Source organism: Terrapene carolina, unplaced genomic scaffold (genome assembly GCF_002925995.2).
Source record: "Terrapene carolina triunguis isolate 2854851 unplaced genomic scaffold, T_m_triunguis-2.0 Scaffold148, whole genome shotgun sequence".
NCBI lineage: Eukaryota > Metazoa > Chordata > Testudines > Emydidae > Terrapene > Terrapene triunguis.
This window is the reverse complement of record NW_020664499.1, coordinates 6,483,878-6,505,311: the sequence shown is the minus strand read 5'-3', so window position 1 is coordinate 6,505,311 and position 21,434 is coordinate 6,483,878. Positions and strand designations below refer to the sequence as shown.

The window sequence follows — 21,434 nt, the reverse complement described above, 5'->3', positions numbered from 1 at the left end:
TGGCCACTCCCCAGCTCCACCCCTAAAACTCCATGAAGTCACAATGAAGGGGCTTCTATAAGGTGCTGGGGCAGTGCCAAGGCAGAAACACTGCCAGCAAAAGAACTACCCATGGAAATACCCCCGGGTGAGTACATGGAGGGTTGTTCCAGGCCCACGTTAACCAGGGATGAGTCAAGTTGTTTGACATTTCAAATCCACGAGAACCCTGTGAGTTTGCAAGTTTTGGTTCAAATGTGAAAGAGAGGCTGGAAAAGGAGTGGAAAATGGGAGCGAGGAAAAATATCCCTAGGGGAAAATGGAACAGACAATGGACAGAGTACCAAGAAAATACAGCACAAGGGTAAAAAAAAAAAAAAAAAAGAGGGGAGGAGAGAGTCTCTGATTTGTAAAAGATGTAAGTACAGTGCAGTTGTAGCTTGCAAGGCGTCCACTCAGGCCAGCCTAGCATTTGATAGATTTTTCTCTCCTTAATATAGAGCATAAATGCTGTCATTTACAGAGAAATTCATTTCCTCCTCCCTTTTTGAATTGACTCTTCCTTTGGGGGAGCGGGGGTGGGAAATGGGGAAGCCATGGGTTTAAATTGTAGAAAAACCAAACATTCACACACACACACAAAAGTGGCACATCCTCAAACTCCATGAGAGGAGAGCTACCCATCTCTAATATCAGCTAAAGCAAACTGCACCTGACCAAGAATTAGGGTTGTTGCAGGGTTCTCTTCAGCCAGGATTACTGCGAAATATGGGATCAATCCCAGAAGGGCAGCAGATACAAATGGAGACTCAATAGGTGACAATTATCCCAAAGATCAGGATTATTCAGATCAAGGTTAGAGTTAAGCCAGTTTGAGGGAGAGAGGAGATAAGATGTGAAATTCAGAGCCAGATCCAAGTTCAGATTATGAGATCCCCCATCACAAAATTTTGGAGAGAGGTAGGCTTTGGTACTAGAATTTTGGTTCAGATTCATTTAATCTTTTTACTTCCTTTAACACTGTGGGGCACTTCATATTTTGTAGTCACTATTGATCTTTTTTCTTCCCCGCATATTATAAGAGTTCACACAGGTTTGTCCTGTCTCGCAATTCAACATCTAGGTCCTGTAGCTGTTTCAGGAACCCTCGGTTTGGTGAAATGGCTCGGTACTGGATGACACGTTGGACAGCATCGGTCAGTGAGAAGTGATGGTAGATCATAAGGTAAGCCAGCACCAAGGTGGCAGATCTGCTTTTACCAACAACACAGTGAACTAAGATCTTTCCTGAAAAAGAGAAACAAAGATGAATTGTGCTGCTCCAGTCTGCTCAGAAGTGTCACAATGAGTCTTGGGCCGCTCAGCACGTTGATCATGGACTACCCTAGTTTTCACCTCTTGGACACTGCTTTGAATACATCCCGGGTCAATGACCAAAAACCATTCTAATGTGATCGTTATTCATCCTCCAGTATATGAAATAGGTCGTGGGTCTCAGGCAAGTTAATTCTGAACAAGTATCTCCTGCTCAAAATGCAGCGCTATTATGTGGCATTGTTGGCAGAGAAGCCAAGTACTCATTGAAAGCATCGTCAATGCTTTCAAATCCAGAGGCATTCCCTCAATAAAGGCACTGAGGAATATTGTAGGGGTATTGTAGGAGAAGCTTGTAGTGCTGCTGCTGCTGCCTGTGCCAAACATTTCCTGTGGATAACTAGAGGTCAGTGCTTACCATATGGTGCCTCTCATGGGTGTTTTAAAAAAAAGTATGGCACTCAAGATGCAACTGGGTCACACAGGTTTTTATACTGGCCTTACAGAGCCAGTGCCTATTGTGTTTCACCATAGCTAGTGCAATCTGGCAGCATGCAAGAGGACTCCTACTAAATAGAGGGGTTCAGACTTCAGAGTCCACGAGATATTAGGTATCTCTGAGGTAGATTCCCTCCTGATTCACATCATCTTCTACGGAGCATGGCCCCTGAGGCAGAAAATCCTCTCAGAGGGCAGGGGAGACAGTGCCGGCAGAAAGTAGCCCCAACCTACCTTCCATTAACGGGCCTAAAAGGAGCTATCATGGCCCAAAACTAAGCTTGTGGTGGTTGGAGAATTGGGTGTGTCTAGGGTTGCAGGGAGGTGTGTTTATTCAGCACATCCCTACTGAAGCCTCTGTCAGAATCTACAACTGCCTTCCCTGGTGGCTCCTTTTGAGGAAGGTCACGGGGGGTGGGGGGGCGCGGGGGGGAGGGAAGGGGAAACACTGTCTGCTTTCTCCTTTGGGATGAATCTGCTCTGAAGTACAGCTCCACCGTTGGCTCTTGGAGGTGCAGTTGATGTTAGCTGGGGTGAATCTAGCCCTCTAAATAGTACAGTGATCCATTCCATAAGCGAACAGTAATTACTGGTAATGTTGGCCTGTGTCCTGATGGATTTATAACAGAAGGAAACAGCATGACCCTGGACCTTGTCAATGGCTCATTGACACATCTCTCTGTGATAGCTGGTATCACAACATCACCTTATTGCAACATCTGCTCTTGGCTGTTTTGTAGTCAGAGAAGGAGTGATTCATGTGCATTTGCTTTCTGATGAATCAACGCAGAACACTGGTGCCATCATATCCCAGCTGTTATATATTAACCACTCTCTAAACTACAGCATCATCCTCCGTAGGCCTTTTTCCTTCTGTTCAAAAAAGAGAAGCTGGTCTAGTGATTACAAGGGGGCCCATGTGGAGCCTGGATGCCTAGCTTTGCCACTGACTTGCTGTGTAACTTTGTGTGTGCTATTTAACCTCTTGGTGTCCCATTTTCCTCCCATCTCTAAAGGGAGACAGCCCATCAGGGCCCTGCTGGCCCAGATGAAAGGAGCTGCAGGTCTGTAGTAAGCCAGTTCCTGGCTGGGACCAGAGGGATGAGGAAAGGTGCGCCCCTCTGGCCAAAGGAGGTTGAAAGATAACCAGAGTTTTTGGTTCTGGCTGCATTGTGCATAGCTGGGTTTCCAGAGGAGAGAGGACATGAGAACCTTAACCCTGAGCTAAGGGTGAAGCTCAAGGATACAGTTAGGAAGAGGCCCAGGGAACAAGTGGCAACTAACTGGATTGAGCAATACGTGGTGGCTCTTTACTGGGTTCCTGGGCTGGAAACCCAGAGTAATGGGCAGGCACGGGTTCCCTTACTGGCTACAGGTAAAGTGATGTAAACCCCAAGAAAGGGATGGAGCTTATTTGGGAGCCTGAACAAAGGGCTGAATTTAAAGGGTCCAGAGCCAGGGCTAAAGACCCTAGTGAGGGCAAAATAGACCATTTATTTATTGGACTCTTTAATACCCTGGAAGGGGTTCATTCAGACTTTGTGACTTGGCCAGAGGGCCAAGCCATTGAAGACACAGCAAGGCTGGCCTGCGGGGGCCAAGAAAAGGACTGTGATTCCACACTCTGCCACTTGGAGGCACTCCAGAGGTGAGTGCGCTTTGGTAGTCTGTCTCCCAGTGGTGTTGGGTAATGTTTGTATGGCAGCTGATGATCCTGGGATAAAAGTACTACATAAGCACAGAGTATTATCAAGAGAGGCACTTACCGTTCAGAGCACTCAGTGCTTTATTAATATACTCTGAGGCAGGGTAGAAATGCTCACTCAGGTTAAAATTAGTTGAATCTTCTGCAGCTATTCCACAATAATGGATTTCCTGGCCATAGAAGGCTTGGTCTCCTTTACTTTCCCATGTGGAATGTGCCGCATTCAGTACATGGGTGATGCCAAGTTTCCTCAGTTCTTCCTTGTCATGTGCAATCAAGCTACCAAGAATTAGGTATAAAAGGTCACAAGGAAAAGTATTAAATGAAAGAGTTTGATGTGGTCAAGTCCTTGATGCCTCTTATTGAGACTGAATGTCACTGAACAGTTCAGGACCTGTTACACTCGGAGATCTGTTGTTTGCATGGCATAACACCAAGCATGAGACAGAAAGTTGTGATTTCTAATCTGATGATCACATAGGAGCTGCACATAGAAAATATGCAATTGCATGTAAATATGAAAAGAGATTTCATGTCTACGAAAATAACCTCTTCTCTCTCTCTCTCTCTCTCTCTCTCTCTGTGTAAGTTCCTATGAGTTTTAATGAGAATTAAAAGCCCAATCCTGAGAGATGCAAAGCTGCCTTCATTCCCACTGAAGTCAAGGGGTTTTGTTGGCCCTGAGCGCTTGACAAGGAGGTTCACTTCACGAATGGGTTCAGATTGAAAGGACATAGTCAAGCTTTTAGTTTAGTCTGCAGCCATTTTGCCTCGATCTGTAATAATTTCCGAATGCATTTTTGCAGGACTAGGGGTGTTAGCCCATGGAACCTGGCTAAATTCCAATGGTTAATTACATTCTGCCTGCTTAAAATTCAGCAGCTAGATTCATTTGTGGAAGGCATTCTTCCTGTTTTGCCCTGAACTGTTGTGCAGCATTCCTCTGCACTGTTCAAGGCCTTCAGCCTTCCACTCCAAAGGGCACTGCATTTCACTATGGGTGATGCATGTACATCAATGTAAATAGTCAGTTTGTTGAGCACTTAGGATCCTCTGTGATGAACGGCAGCATATAGCAGGCAGCCATTAGTATTCTGCTTTAAAGGAGAGAGGTTCAGGTTGTTTGCACAGTATGAGATAAGAAATTTGGAAGCTAGTTTTCAAGATGAAAAAGGCTTTATTAGCAAAATATAGTCTTAACTCTAGATTGTTCTTTCATTTCCGCTTGCCAAGCAGCCTCCTGGGTGATTATACAGGGCTAATTCCCAGGAAACAGGCCATCAAAACTGTAAATCTATGATAGCGCTACGGACTACTGTACCGTATGGCACCGTTCAGATGCTAATTAATCTCCACTGACACAGGCTTGCTCAGAAAGGGCCTGATCCAAAGCCTATTGAACTCAGTGGAAAGACTTCTATTGACTCTAGTGGACTTGGGCTCTAACTTCAAAGCCCTCTATTTCTTTCTCTTCCCCTCCTAAGAAGGTGCTTACTCCAGAGAATAGTTGATGCTTGTGCAAATGGTCCCACTGATTTCAATAGAGGGGAAAAATCCTGTCTGCAGTTCTTGATAAATTCCAGTTAAACTCTGTAGTTTTGCTTTTTACTCATTTCAATTTTTAAATAACTCTGTGTTCTTCTTCGATATTCAAGATCTGCTGCCTTGTTCAGCTGCTCAGCCCTTTCTGCTGTTGGATCTTTGCGGAGCACACACAGACACTGTTCTCAACTGTGAATGGAAACCAGGGATTTTTTAAAAATGCTCTTGAAAGAATACAGATTTCCACTGACATTATTAAACCCTTCAACAAAATAAATGCATTTTAAAATAAAAATGCAACGAAGATGGCCACCAATTGTGGCATGTTGCCAGCATGACAAGGCCTCCATTATACCATTGCAGGATTACTGGCCTCAAATCCAACAGGTTTGGAAAGCAGATTAGAACTCATGATTTGCACTTGCAGAATTTGAAACATAAAGTATTGTTTCAATTTTTAAAACATATGGTCTTGTTTCCCCAGCACATGCTTGCTCATTATTTTATGCTCTGTTCGATTATTGCTAATACTTCCAGTTTTCAAATATAATCACAGGGAAATGTGGCTAAAGAATCACTAGTAGCTCCTTCCTTCTCTTATGGTAATTATCATGATTACTATGTCCAAATATTTAAGCCTGTTGATGGTGCAGGGGGACCTGTTTGATATAAAAACAGGGTTCTAGACTTGCACAGTTGGCAAAATTAATGTTTCTTTATGCATCAGAAAGAAGCAAATACAGGGTGAAATCCTAGCGACCCTGCACAAAATTCATGTCAAAGGGCTTTGTGCAGGTGACCTCTGTAGGGCTGGAATGAAATCCTTCTCTCCCAGTTGTACCGCCCCTAATGACACTTCTCTATTGCGATTCCAGATCAGGAAGCCCTCCGAGCATGGAATGTTTATCAACCCCAGTGGGAGTTCTGCATGCAAAGGGCTTTCTGGTTAGGGCCTAATTTATCCACCTTTGAAATTTAAATGCCTTGATCTAGCAAATATTAAGCATGGGAATAGGCCCACTGGGACTAAGCATGAAAAGCACATACTTAAATACTTCCTAAGCAGTAAACACTTATGTTTTCTTTTCTGGATTTCTGTGGCCAACAGTGCAGATTGTATAGTTGATTATTTTAAAGCTATAATGCAAAGAAGTCAGTGTGTGTATTTAAATAAGATAAGAAATTTTGCAGTTAGGGAAGAGTTGAGAAGCAGCATAGAAAGTGTTAGGAAGGTTAGAGTCTTCTGGGGGAGCTGTAGGAAAGGGTTAAATTGGGCTTATAAGAAAAATTTCATCTATCTTAAGGCCTTGATTCAGCAAAGCGGTAAAGCACATGTATAACTTTAAGCACATTCTTACATCTTATTGACTTCAATTGTATTTAAGAACATACCTAAAGTTAAGCATGTGCTTAAGTGCTTTGCTGAGTCAAGGTCTAAGAATGGGATAGCTACCACAGCTCCAAAATAGAGCAAAAATATTCCAAAAATAACTTTGTAACAGGGTGCTTGTAGGTCCGGGTGGCCTAATGATTGGGGTGCCCAACTTCCAACCCTTTGTTTCCTTGGTCAAAGTGCCTCAGTCTTTCAGACTGTGGGGGGTAGGGGTCCCAGACCCTCCCACTCCATCAGGTCCCAGCCCAGGGCCCTGTGTGAGTTGACTCCTGAACAGGGGGCATTCCAAGGAGGGAATCTAAATCCACTGCCCTGGGCTACTTTAGGGTTGCCGGAATGCCCAGTCAAAAAGGGACCCTAGTGTCTCCGGTCAGCACTGCCAACCGGGCTGTTAAAAGTTCGGACAGCAGTACTGCAGGTCTAAGGCAGGCTAGTTCCTACCTGTCCTGGCACTGTGTTGCACCCCGGAAGCGGCCAGCAGGTCCAGTTCCTAGCTGGGGGGGGGGCCACAGGGCTCCTTGCACTGCTCCCACCCCAAGCACTGGCTCCGCACTCCCTTTGGCTGTGAACCGTGGCCAATGGGAGCTGGGGGGGGAGGGGCGTTGCCTCTGGGCACGAGCAGCACACGGAGCCTCCTGGTCCCCCTGCCTAGGAGCCGGACCTGCTGCTGGCTGCTTCTGGGATGCAGTGCTTAGCCAGGACAGGCAGGTAGCCTGCCTTAGCTCCGCTGCACTGCTGACCAGGAGCTGCCCGAGGTAAGCCCATGCCCCAATCCCGAGCCCCTGCCCCAGCCCTGAGACCCCCAAACCTGGAGCCCCCTCCTGCATTCCAAACCCCTCATCTCCGGCCCCACCCCAGAGCCTGCACCTCCAGCTAGAGCCCTCACCCCACTGGACCCCAACCCTCTGCCCCAGTCCTGCGCCCCTCCAAACCCAGAGCCCACTCCTGCACTCCAAACCCTCCATCCCAGAGCCCCTATCCCTTCCTGCACCCCAATCCCCTGCCTCAACCTGCAGCCCCCTCCTGCACCCCAAATCCCTCATCCCTGGCCCCAGCGCAGAGCCCGCACCCCCAGCCCAGATCCCATATCCCCTCCCACACCCCAGCCCCCTCCCACATTCTGAATCCCTCGGCCCCACCCCCCAGCCTGGAGCCCCTTCCTGGACCCCAAACCCCTCATCCCCAGAGCCCACACCCTGAACCCCTCATTTCTGGCCCCACCCCTGGAGCCCTCACTTCCTCCTGCACCTCAACTCCCTGCCCCAGCCCAGTGAAAGTGAGTGAGGATGGGGGACAGCGAGCCACCAAGGGAGAGGGAATGTAGTGAACAGGGCCTCGGGGAAGGGGTGAGGCTAGGGTGTTCGGTTTGTGCGATTAGAAAGTTGGCAATCCTAGGCTACTTCCTACCAGTGTCCCTTCAGTTTGGGGCATGGCCCATATAGTCCAATTTGTTGGGATGGCTTGCCTCCCTTGGCGCCTTCTCGTGGATCTTGGGCTGCATCCTGCCATGTTCCCACACTCCTTCAGGTGGGGCGGCTGTAAGTTTGGTGAAGCCAAACCCCACAATGTCTCTGGGGTGCAGTCACCCAGTTACTGGAGGCTCCTAGCTCTTCTCTGCAATCTCCCTTGTCTGGGAGACAGAACATGCTCCATAGTGGCTGACTTGGCCTGTAGGCTAGTGATCCTTCCTTTCAGGTAGGGCTGTAGCTAGCTCCTGCCTCTTCACCAGTCAGGGCCGGTGCAACCACTAGGCGAACTAGGCGGTCGCCTAGGGCGCCAAGTGGTTGGGGGCGTCTGGGATTTTTCCTCCCTCCCCTCCTTTCCCCTCACGCAGAGTGTGGCGTGGCTGATTGGGCACCTGGGCCTGATTTAGCTGCTCCCATTGGCCTCCAGCAGGCAGATCCCCTCCCCTGCTCCCCCTGCCTCAGTGTCGTGTCACCAGCACTCTGCGGGGGAGGGGCTGTGTGCTCAGCAGCTTGTTTGGTTTGGCTTGGCCAGCGGCTCAAGTGGCATGGTGGTAAGGGGAGTCCCGGGGGGCTATCAGGGAGCAGGGGGAGGGTTGGATGGGTCGGGAGTTCTGGGGGGGCTATCAGGGGGCAGGGAGTGATTGGATGGGGCATGGGAGTCCTGGGGGTCTGTCTGGGGGCGAGGGTGTGGATAAGGGTTTGGGCAGTTAGGGGACAGGTGGGGGTAGGGTCCTAGGGGGGCAGTTCGTGTGGGGGGGTCTCAGGAGGGGGCAGTCAGGGGACAAGGAGCGGGGGGGGGGTTGGAGGTTCTGAGGGGGGCGTGAAGTGGGAGGGAGTGGATGGTGGGGGTGGGGCTCGGGTGGGGCTTTCCCCCCCATCCTCTCTTTTGATTATTGAAATATGGTAACCCTAAAAAAGTGGTGCCCTGGCTCGGCAGGGAGGAGCCGCCTTCAGGAGGCACCAGAGAGCCAGAGCTTCGGCTTGCGGGGATGGCAAGCCCCAGACATGGAGGAGCTGGCGCAGCGCAGGGGGGCAGCAGCCCTGCAAAGGCGGTGGTGCTGCTAGTGGGGAGCAGCCGCACCCCCTGCCCCTCCTGCCCAGGCTGTGGCCCGGCCCCGCCCCCCCCGAGGGCTTCTGCAGGTTGCAGCGGATGCATGCGGGCAGCGGCCCCCATGCGCCCCCTGGTTCCCCCCTCGCCACGCTTGGGCTCTGCAGCTCCAGGGCATGTGAGCCACCGCCAGGGCGCGGGGCCCTGAGCCTGCTCTGGGAGGGGCAGCAGCGGTGGCGGCTAACACTCCCGGGAACCTCAGAGCCCAAGTGCAGCAAGGGAGGAGCCGGGGGGGACACGGGGGTCGCCGCCCACATGCATCCACCACAGGAGCCACCGGGGGGGTGGGGTGCTGGGCGGGTCATAGCCAGGGCAGGCGCACCCCCCAGCTTCCCCCTCACTGCGCTCGGGTTCTGCGGCTCCTGGGCATGTGAGCCCCTGCTGCACCGCCCGGAGCAGGCTCAGGGCCCTGCGCCCCGGCGGCAGCTCACATGCCCGGGAGCCGCAGAGCCCGAGCGCAGCGAGGGAGGAACCGGGGGGCACATGGGGGGGCTGGCGCCTGCATGCATCTGCTGCAGCCTGCAGGAGCCCCCTGGGGGGCGCCGAGCTGCAGCCTGAGCAGGAGGGGCAGGGGTCGGATGCTCCCCGCTAGCTGCACCGCCGCCTTTGCAGGGCTGCTGCCCCCCCTGCACCGCGCCGGCTCCTCCATGGCTGGGGCTCACCGCCGCCGCAAGCGGGACGCTCTGGCTCTCCGGTGCCCCCGGAAGGCGGCTCCTCCCTGCCGAGCTGCTGCAGAGGCCCAAGCCCGGCAAAGCCAGTGAGTGGACTTAGGGCGGGGGCCGCCGGGGTGGGGTGGGGAGGGCTCGCGGGTCGGCTGTGCATCCTCCAGGGGAGTTCAGGGGGCGGGGAGGGGGGAACCTGGTCTGGTGAGCAGCTCCTGGGCATGGCTGGCCCCTGGGCAGGCTGGCCTCTGGAGTCTATAAAGGCTCGTTGGGATTTGCCCCTCAATGAACCGATGTGGGGAGGGGGGCGGGGGCGCAAGATGGAAGTTTCGCCTAGGGCGCAAAATATCCTTGCACCGGCCCTGTCACCAGTCAGCACTGAATTGAGCCTTTTCTACCCTCTCCAGGCCTGGCATTGGCGGCAGGCTTAGCTGGGCCCAAAGGCTGTCCTTAATCCCTGCCATGCTGGCAGGCAGTTTCTCTGCTTCATCACAAACTTATTAACCAAAAGTAATGGGTCCAGTTTAATTTAAAAAATGGTTATATTTGTGAGCAAAAAAATCCAGCTGAAGATCAGTTTGCTCTAAAAACAAATTTTAGAATGTTAAATTTTTTTAATGTGAAAATATCCATTTCATGGAAATCTGTTGAAAAACAAAACATGTCTCATGAAATGAGAAATATTCTATACCAAATTTAGAGAGCTCTGTCACAGTTGTATGCACAACTTGAGAATGTACTGTTTGTAGTATTTGTAAAATCCATTAAAAATAATTGTAATAATTATATAAAATAATAGAGAAAAATATTGCATGTGGGAATTCTTTTCTAACTGTATTCTTTGGTATGGTAAGTACTTTCTTTAGTGTGTAATGCACACTCCAGTTCTAATCTAAAAGTCAATTTTAAAACTACTAGTTGTTTTACAGATATCACCAAGTAAAACAGTGAGACCGCTTACATTGACAATCATAAATGTCAAATAACACTTTCAAATAACACTTACATATCCTCTATATACAGGTTAGGCCACACTTCATCCACATGATTTAATTCCATCCTGCAGCTGTCCAAAACATGCTCCAGCTCTTTGACCGAAGGAGTGGCAGATGGGAAACGCTGATGGTTTGGAAGGTTCTGACCGTCTTCAGACATTGACCCTTTGGTTATGTATTGATTTAGCTTATCTGAGACCCGGTCGGATACGGTTGCTGAGGAATTGATAGTGGAGCTCCTGCTGAACTATGCTTTCTTTGCTGACACTTGATGTTTCCAAGCAGCTGGATCTCTTCAAATATGGCAGGCCTTATTCCAGCCCCTCTGATTCACTTGGCGCCATGTCAGGGCTGGAATGGAAACTTTAACTGACACAAAAGTATGCAATAAGCAAGTGTTAATCACAGTATTGCACTGCATGCCCGAAGTAAACAATGTTACTGGAGCTCAGAGGATCAGCCAGAGCTCTCTGCAAAAGAACTGTCATTCTACTCCAGCACTGTTCTAGTATTAGTGGTAGTCAACTAAAAACAGGGAGACCGTTCATTTTAGAGAAAGGTCCAAAATAAACAAACTTCAGTAAGTTTCCACTGGAGATTTATGTGACTATCTAAGCTAAATATAATTAAGAAGGACTAGTCACCACTATGCTTACAAGTTTCTATATCTTTAACAACAAAATAATAATTAATGATCACAATGAGCTTTGCTGAGACTGAAGTAACCAGAAACAGGCATGACACCCACCCCATCAAATCACCCAAATGGAAATGCAGGAAACTCAGAGGAACGTCCAGCCCATCGCCTGTGTTTCTGACCCCATCTCTCATGGTTGGTGAAGTTTAACAAAGCACAGCTTGCTCCCATAATCACAACTGAGATCAGCCATGCCTCCTTCCAGGAACTTCCAAAGTCCCTAAAGATCCTGAGTGTCTAGTCAGTCCTGAACTTAACCACTGTATACAACGGGAAAAATGTTTTGGCCAACACAAGAAAAGCAGCCTGCGTTTCACCAGCTCTTGTCTAATGCGGGAGCCAACCTAACCTCCTTCATTGTGGGATCCTGTATAACTAGGGTCCCCATCAACAGGGCAACCATACAGGGACTGTTTATCAGAGTTTTGTGTGGGATGATGAGAATTTCCCTGTATATACTCTTTATAAAGGACCTGACTGTTCCCTCTGGCATAGCCCTACCTGTGGGTGGGGCTTAGTTGATAAATGTATGCTTTGGATTCTTTTCTCCAAGCACACCCCAGGGCAGTAAGAAGTGGGTATTTAAATAAAAGAAAGGAAATAAGGAAAGAAAGAACAGATTGGGGCAGGGCTGGGCAGAGAACATATGAGTGGGATTGTATGACAGGATTGCTTTTGATGGTGGCAGCAGGGCTCAGCAGTCCTGGAGGTCCCTTATGGTTTAGGTCTTAAAGCTCATGCAGCAGGGTGTCATCTGGTCACCTGCAGGAGTCAGGAAGGGATTTTCTACACACACCCGATTCCCCATGTTGGATTTTTGGTTTTTGGTCTTCTTCCTCTGAAGCATCAGAGATGGCCATGTTTGGAGATGGGACACTGGACAGGGAGGGTCAGGGCTCGGAGATGGCACCAAGCATTATTTCTCTTAGCTGGCTATTTCTTGCTCATATGCTCAGGGTCTAACCAATCACCATATGTGGGGTTGGGAAGGAATTTCCCCCTGGGTCAGATTGATCCCTCCTATTTTTTGCCTGTGGCATATAACAGTTTAATCTCTGGTGGGCTGTAAAACTTTGGTCTCATTTTGGTTATTGGGTTTAGTGTACGGGTGCTGGGTGGCCTGTGATATACAAGAGCTCAGGCTAGATGATCTGGTGGGCCCTTCTGGCCTTAGACTCTGTGACTCTAAGTGCTGGGGCAGGGAGTTCCATGTGCCCATTAACGTTAGTGGCTGCGGAGTAGAGGTTGTCAGCACCTCATGGGATTTGGCCTTGTGTATAAAATTATCAGAAGTGCCTAAGGGTCACGTTTTTAGAGATATTTAGGCACCTAAAGATGCAAATAGGCACCTACTGAGATTTTCAAAAGCACCTGGGCACCTAACTCTCATTGAAATCGATGGAAGTTACGTGCTTTTGAAAACCCCACTAGGTACCTACATCTTTAGGTACCTAGGAACCTTTCAAAATGTTCCTAAGTGACTTAAGAGCTCCTCAGTCATTTATATGCTTTTAAAAATGGTACCCAGTATGAACAAAGTACAAGCTGTGGTGCAGTATACTTGGTATATATGGTCTTGTTCATTTGCCTGCTAATTTGCAAAATTCAGTCACTTGCAATAACAGTCTTCCAGTTATTAGAGGGAAATGGTGAGTATAGACTAGTAATGTAGTATCACCTCCTGGCCCTTGAGTAGTCATGAATGGTAGTGAGGACGTTTGTTTTCTTCCAGTAGGCTGCAGAAAGGTGTTTTCTCTCCTTAAAATAATATGGGTCTGATTCTATCACCCTTACTCATGTAGATTGGTACCTTATTCCACAAGAAGTGCCATTACAATAAATAAAGCTACTCCTGGGGTAAGGCAATACTCAGTGTTAGTAAGTATGGGGCCCTTTATGAGCAAATAGTAAATGCATAAAATGCTGACTTTGCAAATAAAAAATAATGATTTCTCACTGACCAGCTCTTCTGACAGGAGAACATCATTGTGTTATTTCTGGTATGGATGCCAGTCCAGCTCAGCTTCACTTTGTACTTCTCTCATCTACACTACTCAGGAAACTACTCTTCAGGACAGTAAATATTAATTTATAACAGGAACAACTTCTGCAGCTGTGACTTCATGGGACAGATGTTAGGGAGCATGCAAAGCATTATTCTGACAGGGAATTCCATTAATCTCACTCATGTGAGTAATTCTGTCCAGCCGAAAGCCATTAAGATACACTATTTCCCTCACATATATTTTATATTTTTGATGCCTTCTCTTCCAAAGACTTAAAGCCTGAATTCTATTGTAATGTGAATGAGTGATAAATTATGATGAAACATTGACTCATACAAATCCCCATTAATCCAAATGGAGAACTTCAAAGCAAAGACATTTCCCCCCGCTCCTTTGTGAGGTATAAAGGTTGGCTTGAGGCAGTTGCTGTTTTTCAAAACATTTTCCGCTCGTATTTTTTTTTTTTAACTTTGCAATGCCCCCCCTTCTATTCCATGGAGCTCCTTGGCAAGGTTTTGGAGAACCTGAATAGTCATGTCACAAAGCTGTGATCTGCACTCACAGCCCGATTCAGCAAAGCAATTGAGCTCATGTTGAAACAAGGTATGGGTTTAAGCATATGCGTAGTGCTGAGTTGAATCAGGATCCAAGCCTCGGGCTTTGTCTACACTGCCCCACAGTTCGGACTATGGGGATCTGAATAGCAGAGTGCACCAAAGTGCTGCGCTGTAATTCCCCATGTAGATGGTGAAGGCGCAAATGAAAAGGTGTCCAGTTTGCGTTAATGTAGTCCTGTTGGAAAAGAACTCAATTAACGTGCACTAGGAACCTTTTAGTTTTCACCTGCAGCATCTGCACAGGGGAGTTACAGTATGGCACTTTGTTGCGCATTGCTATTCACACCCCTGCAGTCCGAACTGTGGGGCAGTTCCTTAGACTCTCCAGGAATCAAGTTTCACAAAGCTGTGGGATAGAAGAGAGGCAGCTGCTTAGTTACCACTATTCAAGTCCCCCAAAGATTTTGCAAATCACCTGCAACAAAGACAGGGAACTGATCAGTCCTGATATTTCAAGAGTAAAAAAACAAGGAGAAATGTGTTTACTTAATCTGGTGGGGGAAAGTTATTATAAGGTCATTTAGTTAATAAATCATTCTGAAGTAATGAAGGACAAAAGCAGATTTAGCTTTGTTTCAGAAGGTAACTGGCTAATTTCCAGATAGATCGGCGGTGCCAAATTTGAATACCTTTATATTCAAAATGGTATAGTTTGTAGCTAAAAGTGTGATATTTTTTTTTTTAAACCAATGGTACAGAATGTTATGTGGACACCCTTACTTTGATTTAAACCTGGTTTGTATCAGTTTATCTTAACTAATGATTTAAATGAACTTAGTGTCTTATTAGGCTACATTGTATGTAACCAGGTTTAAATCAAATTGAGTCTCAAATTGAGTCTCTTTGCTCCAGTTTAACTAAATTGGTTTTAAAACTGATTTAAAGTTGAACCAGTGAAACTTTGCACATAGACAAGGCACTAGGGTTAAGCATGGATGCTTGGGAGCACGCCCAGGAACAGTCTCAAGCAGCTGGGAAGCAAGACAATAACTTGTTTCAGCAGAGTCTTAACCTTACACACCTTCCCTGCTACCAGTTCCAGTCCTGACCCAGAACCAGAGAGAAGGAGGCGGCCTGTGCTTGCGGCTCAAGCTGGAGACCAGGAAAGAACCGAAGTGAAATTAGGTATCAAATTGTGGGGAATGTGTTCTAGCAAACGGGGAGAGGGTCTAGCGCTTGCCTGACTGGGCTGTGGTCTGGTTTTGTTGGTGGAGGGGAGCAGCAGCTAAGAGGGGCCTGGGAAGGGATGGGGAGGAAGGGAAAAGGGAGATGCTAACATCAAGTATACTCATCAGTGCTTCTAGAGCAGTGTGGATTAATGGTATAACACGGGAGGGGGAGTTGGAAACTTCTGAGTTCTGGTTAAATTGAGCAAGTAGCTTAAACTCATGGGGTGCTCCACTCATTACTAGGCTGGCGCCTCTGCCTGGCCACCCTGTTGATTAGCTCGCGAGGTCTATGCTCCTTCCTGTCGTTGCATAACATCACTCTGTCTCTCTTTCTGGTCTGCAGCACCTCTCTTGCTCCAGGAACCACACCGTCCTCTTCGTGATTTGGCCTCCATTAAGCCCTTCAGAGTGAACACCCCATCACACTCGCTACCCCCATTAACCCCTTCAGAGTGAACACCCCATCACACTCACTACCTCCATTAACCCCTTCAGAGTGAACACCCCATCACACTCACTACCTCAGTTTTCCCATCTTTAAAATGGGTGTGAGGATTAATGAGTTAATCCTCACACCCATTCTGAAGCATTCTGAAGATATAACACCTATTATAATCATAGAATCTCAGAGGTGGAAGGGACCTCAGGAGGTCATCTAGTCCAACCCCCTGCTCAAAGCAGGACCAAATGTAATTTCCTACATCCTATTCTCTGCAAACTGTATACACAAGTAAGGGTTTGCTGGAAGAGCCACCAAATTGGCAATGCCCGAGTCATCACTCTGACAGCTATTTAGTTGCCCGCATGTCTTAGGACAATTTCAGGAAGTTGCTGAGACAGAGTGGGGAAAGTTCTCACTAATGCTGTTTGCCTCAAGTGAACTATCAGCAGAACAATCAAGTACCTTGCAAGAGCAATAGTGAATGCTGAATGTTACTGAAATTTACATGAGTGTATTGGGTGGACTTCTGAGAAGCTTCCATCATCACTGAAAGTGGGAAGCACAATGAGAAACTGTAGCCATGGGCCCATATACACTACAGTTGTAGACAAGTCAGGGGACCAGGTTACAACATGCTCCCAGTTTTTAATGTAGATGAGACCGCAACTGTATTGCACAAGTAAATAAAATCCTTGGGCATGTCCAAGGCATTAGCACAGCTCAAGGACTGCCCAGACCATCTAGACTACACAATGGAACCATGTTGTAACCACACTGGGGACAGATATGTAATGACTAATTTGTGCTCCTAGTGTAGATGAGGCATAAGCTAGAAAGAGCTGTGCTCTTCTTAGAGAGCCTGAGGTACTCCCCCCCCCCCCAAAATCACTTAAATTACTGTTTATTACAATCATTTGTTTGTTTTCTAGTATATATTTTTATTTGTTGCCAATGTGTATTGCTAATAGATACATTTAATAAGTGCAATTTAATAAGACCAAATCTTCATGAGAACATTCCTAGACATTTAAAAAGTGATTTAAAGATATTTTGGATCTATTCACTGATCAACAGCCTCTTGTTTGCCGTAGCTGAATGTCCAAATTTCGCAGCTGTTTTAGAAACCCTCTATTGGGTGAAATCCATCGATGTTCCTTCACTGCTTTGATGGCTTTGATTAACGGGAGGTGATGATTTATCATGAGATATGCCAACACCAAAGAAGCTGACCTGCTTATTCCAACCGCACAGTGCACCAAAATTTTACCTAGTAAGAGAAAATGAAAGCAAGTTATGCCTATGGAAGATCAGCAATATGTCAGATGAAGTTTAAATTAAAGGGGAGAAAAAATCCCAGAGACTCTGAACAAAGTAGTTAGGTTAACAAGTTTGATTTCTAACCCTGGTAGATACATCATATGAACTGCTAATAATCTGGAGTTCAATCCTGCTCACAAAAGTAATATTTATTCATATTTGATATCTCTTTTTGATAAGATTACAAATTTGGTTGATAAAGGTAATAGTGTTGATGTAATATACTTAGATTTCTGCAAGGTGTTTGACTAGGTATCACATGACATTTTGATTTAAAAAAACCAAGAATGATATAAAATTAACATGTCACCCATTAAATGGATTAAAACTGGCTACTGCTCGCTCTCAAAATGTAATAGAAGTGGGGAATTGTCACTGAGCGGGTGTGTTTCCAGTGGGGTCCCGCAGGCATTCGTTGTTTGCCCTGTTCTATTTAACATTTTTTATCCATGACCCAAATCATCACTGATAAAGTTTGCAGATGACACAAAAATTGGAGTGGTAAATAATGAAGAGGACAGGTTCTCTAAATCTGATTTAGAGCGATCTGGATCACTTGGTAAATTGGGGCTTAAGCAAACAGTATGCGTTTTAATATGGCTAAATGTAAATATATACATCTAGGAACAAAGAATGTAGACCATGCTTACTTGAAATCAATGGGGGCTACTCCTATAAATAAGGGTTGTAGGATTGGGCCTGGATGGATGGAGAAAACACAAGTTAAACTACAAGATAAATAAGAGGTATATTGCCACCAGATGAGGATCTGCTTTTTGTGGACTGTTGTTAATTGTTATTCTATTGCGGTAGTGCCTAGGGTCCCAGCCCATTTATTCTAGGCACTGTACAAAGAGGTTATTCACTAGATTTTGTACAATGCATTGAAGGTTTCTGTAGTGCGGAGTGTTATCCTTCATGGCCCAATCCTGCAGCCCTTACTCACATTGGAAGAATTCCTTAGCAATGAATGAGACTCCTCACACGAGTAAGGGCTGTCGGATAAGGCTGTCTGTCTTTTTACACATTTGTGTTTATTTAAAAATGTATTTTTTACAATATATAATACAGTGAGACAACAGACCAGCTAAGGCTGAATATAAGCATGACTAATAAAAATAAATAAACAAAACACAGGGGCAGCACACAATGCACAATCAACCTGTGGAACTTGTTGCCAGGGGATGTTGTGAAGGCCAAAACTATAACCAGGTTCAAAAAGAACTAGATAAGTTCATAGAGGATAAATCCATCAATGGCTATTAGCCAAGATAGTCAGGGATGCAACCCCATGCTCTCGGTGTCCCTAGCCTCTGACTGCCACAAGTGGGGGGTGGACAACAGGGAAAAGATCACTCGATGATCGCATGTTCTGTTCATTCCCTCTGAAGCACCTGGCATTTGCCACTGTCTGAAGCCAGGATACTGAGCTAGATGGACCATTGGTCTGACCCACTATGGCTGTTCTTATGTTTTTATCCCTCTTGGACCATGTCTATGAGCTTTTCATACAGAAAATGAATACATCAGGCCAAAACACCTGTCAGAGATGGTCCAGAGAATACTCAGTCCTGCCATGTGTGCAGGGGACTGGACTAGATAACCTCTTGAGGTCCCTTCCAGTCCTAGGATTCTATGAAATCACGTTACAAAATAATAGGTTTAAAACAGGGCTACCTTTGTAAATGTCTTTTAGCTATGCATCCTTATTCTTTCCCCCTCCTTTCCCCTTTCTTGTCCTAGCCTCATACGTTCTTTCTATATATTTTAGTATTGTTTCTTTGCTCTCAGCAGGATTCATGGTGTCAGTAATTTGTATCCATTTTAAATGTTCATATTTCCTCTTCTAGATTCAGCCTTTCTTCCCAGCTATTTTCACCTTGATTTTTCTCTCCTTTATTTTCTACCCCAATCTCTCCTCATCCTTTCTACTGTAAGTTGGGTCTTTTTTCTCCCCTCCACTTCTCTGCATCCTCCCTTGGTTCTTCTGAGATACTGGGGCTGGGAAGGAAAAGGTGCTGAGCACAGGTTGCACTCACCCTCCAAAGAGTGGGTGGTGAGTGCTCCAGAGAGTGAGCAGGTGACCATGAGTTAGTGGGTATCACCCTCCAGATGTGGTTGTTGACCAAACTTGCGGGACCAACCTGTCAAAATAGCATGTAATCTAATACCAAACTGAACAGCAATGATTTCATACCTCCTGGTGTGTTCAAGGCTTTATGTATAAACTCTGCTGCAGAGAAAAAGTATTGGCTTATGTTGAAGTCTGGAAGATCATAGGCTGGTATGCCATAGTAATCAATGGTAGTGCCATAAAAGTCTTGGCCTCCTTGGCAAAACATTGTGCCATGGGCAGCATTTAAAACATGAGTAATGCCCATCTTCCATAAACCAAATCTGTTGTGAGCTGTAACTCTAAGGAAAAGACAAACATAAACAAATAGATTTGCAGAGATATTTACAGAGTAGGAAAACTTTTGTGGTTGCATTTTCTAGGGCAGAAATTAAGACATCGTTTCTCCAGACTACACAACAATTAACTACCCAATCATAATTTTATCCAAAATAGATTTTAAGGACTGCACTGTTCAAACCGTCATCAAATAACACAACCAAGAACTGCCTCAATGCAATATTCATAAGCCATGCTCACAATAAACAGGAGCACCAGAATTATAGCAGTCTGAAAGAGGCAAAAAGTACTGTGTTGCTCTTAAATTCTACTGAGCCATTCCATAAAGTTATACTTACAGGTCTCCTAAGAAGAGGTTAGGCCATACTTCATCAGTATGGTTACAAGAAGATAATCCAGTATTCAAAAGCTGCTCTATATCTTTCACTGTAGGGACCTCAGCTGTACATGTCTCAGAACCTTCAGGGTCCTTTGTGAGCAACACATCCCCTTCAGCCATTGTCATTCAAACAGAAACTTTGCTCTCAGAAATCTGAGAAACTGAACCAATGCTGCCTTGTTTACTTGAATTTTGCCAACATTCCCAGCTGTCATTTTCATTCATGGAGACTAGTGGAAACAGGTGCTGATCAGCAGCATGGTAATATCCCGTTCAACATACTGTAAAAGAAACGCAGTAGCCGTATCTTCCAAGACAGCCATTAAATGATCATCAGCACTAGGGTGACCAGACGTCCTGATAAAATGTCCCGATATCTACCGGCAGCACTGGGGTTTTTTTTTTTGCTCAGCCGGCAGGACTCGCCTTTTTCTGTTGTTGTTGTTCTGCCAGCGGGCACCCCCACCCCCAAGTGTCCCGATATTTTCTTCCCCTCATCTGGTCACCCTAAACAACACTAAAAAGCAAAGGCTAATCAGTGCAATTATCATTTAAAGTAGGGAAAATATTTTAAGCCACAGTGAGCTAAAGAAGAGTATATTTGTCGTTAGTGCTTCGTCTGATCTCCCCATCTGGAGCACCACTTCCCACCCTGGCTGTCTTGTTCTCCTTTCCCACAACAGAATGAGGCCCCTGCCAAGTGCCAGAAATCCCCTCCTCCCAGTGGGCTGCTGGTCTCATTCTCCCCACCATCCCTAGCTTCTTGTACAGCCCCTCTCTGGACTCTGACATTTTTCCCCATACCAGAGTTCAACTTCTTATGCAACCCACCTTCCCCTGCTGGTTGTCAGCCTAAAGGACTTACTTGTCAGGCATTGCCAGCAGGGGGAAGTGGGTTGTATTGGGATGGCAGGTCAGAGGTCGAGGTCGGGTGAGTCTGGAAGATCACTGCAAGCATGATTCTTAACCTACTATGCTCTCAGCAGCCACAAACTCTCCCTCCCCCGCAATCCTAATAAGTTTACCAGGACCCAGGCACTCCAACTCCCAGGAATTAGCCACTTAAGGATTAACATTAAAAAGACCAACCTTGAACAGTGCTCATCTCATTTAATTTTTTTCAACTAAAATTATTTAGTTGAAAAATGCATCCTAGATACAGCCAAAATTGCCCCGCCCCTTCCACAGAGGTAGCAATATCATAGTCTTGAGCCAGGGACTTCAAACTTGTGTGCACCCGCTAGCTCCCTGCCTGCAATATTCCCATCTCCCAAGACAGACCTGTCATTACGCACTATGAAATCACAAACACAGCAGCTGCCATTAGAGACATGTAGCCCTATATTAAGTGAATAAAAGGCTTGGTGAAGAACAAACTGTCCCCAAGATGCACAGAGGCTATTACAAATGTAACTGTTACAAAGCCATACACTCAGCTCAAGAGGTTCCAGTGACATGGTAAGCAGAAGGATGACTGTTGAATGGATTATGATGTCACTAGCTATCACCCATGCTCTCGTGCTTTGGAGTGGCTCACTGAATGAACTACTGACTTTTCATCTTTGGGGGGAAAATCTGAGTCTAAATGTGTCATGTTTCATATTCTATTAGTTATGAGTATAGTTTATCAGTAAATCATATCTGCCATAGGATTATATTGTTACCCAGGGTTCTTGCAACCCAAAGCTCTTGGTAACTTTTACTCTGTGTGAGGTAGTGTCAGGAAATAAAT

The 21,434-nt window shown here is 46.3% G+C and overlaps 2 protein-coding genes across 3 annotated transcripts; both read right to left on the bottom strand.

Annotated features, from left to right (window-relative positions):
- Positions 1 to 308: 308 nt before the first annotated feature.
- On the bottom strand, positions 309 to 10,853 carry LOC113406908 (dual specificity protein phosphatase 26-like). Its single transcript, XM_026653777.1, has 3 exons — positions 10,674 to 10,853; positions 3,558 to 3,775; positions 309 to 1,266 (listed from the first exon to the last, which is right to left on the bottom strand). The coding sequence occupies exons 1-3, from the start codon at positions 10,820 to 10,822 to the stop codon at positions 1,055 to 1,057; spliced, it is 579 nt and encodes a 192-aa protein (XP_026509562.1). The 5' UTR covers positions 10,823 to 10,853; the 3' UTR covers positions 309 to 1,054.
- A 5,680-nt stretch (positions 10,854 to 16,533) lies between these two features.
- Positions 16,534 to 19,863, bottom strand: LOC112106611 (dual specificity protein phosphatase 13-like). 2 transcript variants are annotated; one of them, XM_024199968.1, is made up of 4 exons: positions 19,662 to 19,863; positions 19,108 to 19,325; positions 17,561 to 17,609; positions 16,773 to 16,860 (listed from the first exon to the last, which is right to left on the bottom strand). In XM_024199968.1, the coding sequence occupies exons 1-4, from the start codon at positions 19,826 to 19,828 to the stop codon at positions 16,857 to 16,859; spliced, it is 438 nt and encodes a 145-aa protein (XP_024055736.1). In that variant the 5' UTR covers positions 19,829 to 19,863; the 3' UTR covers positions 16,773 to 16,856. The 2 variants fall into 2 exon arrangements, with proteins under 2 accessions (XP_024055735.1, XP_024055736.1); XM_024199967.1 differs by lacking the exon at positions 17,561 to 17,609 and having other exon boundaries at positions 16,534 to 16,860.
- Positions 19,864 to 21,434: the final 1,571 nt, after the last annotated feature.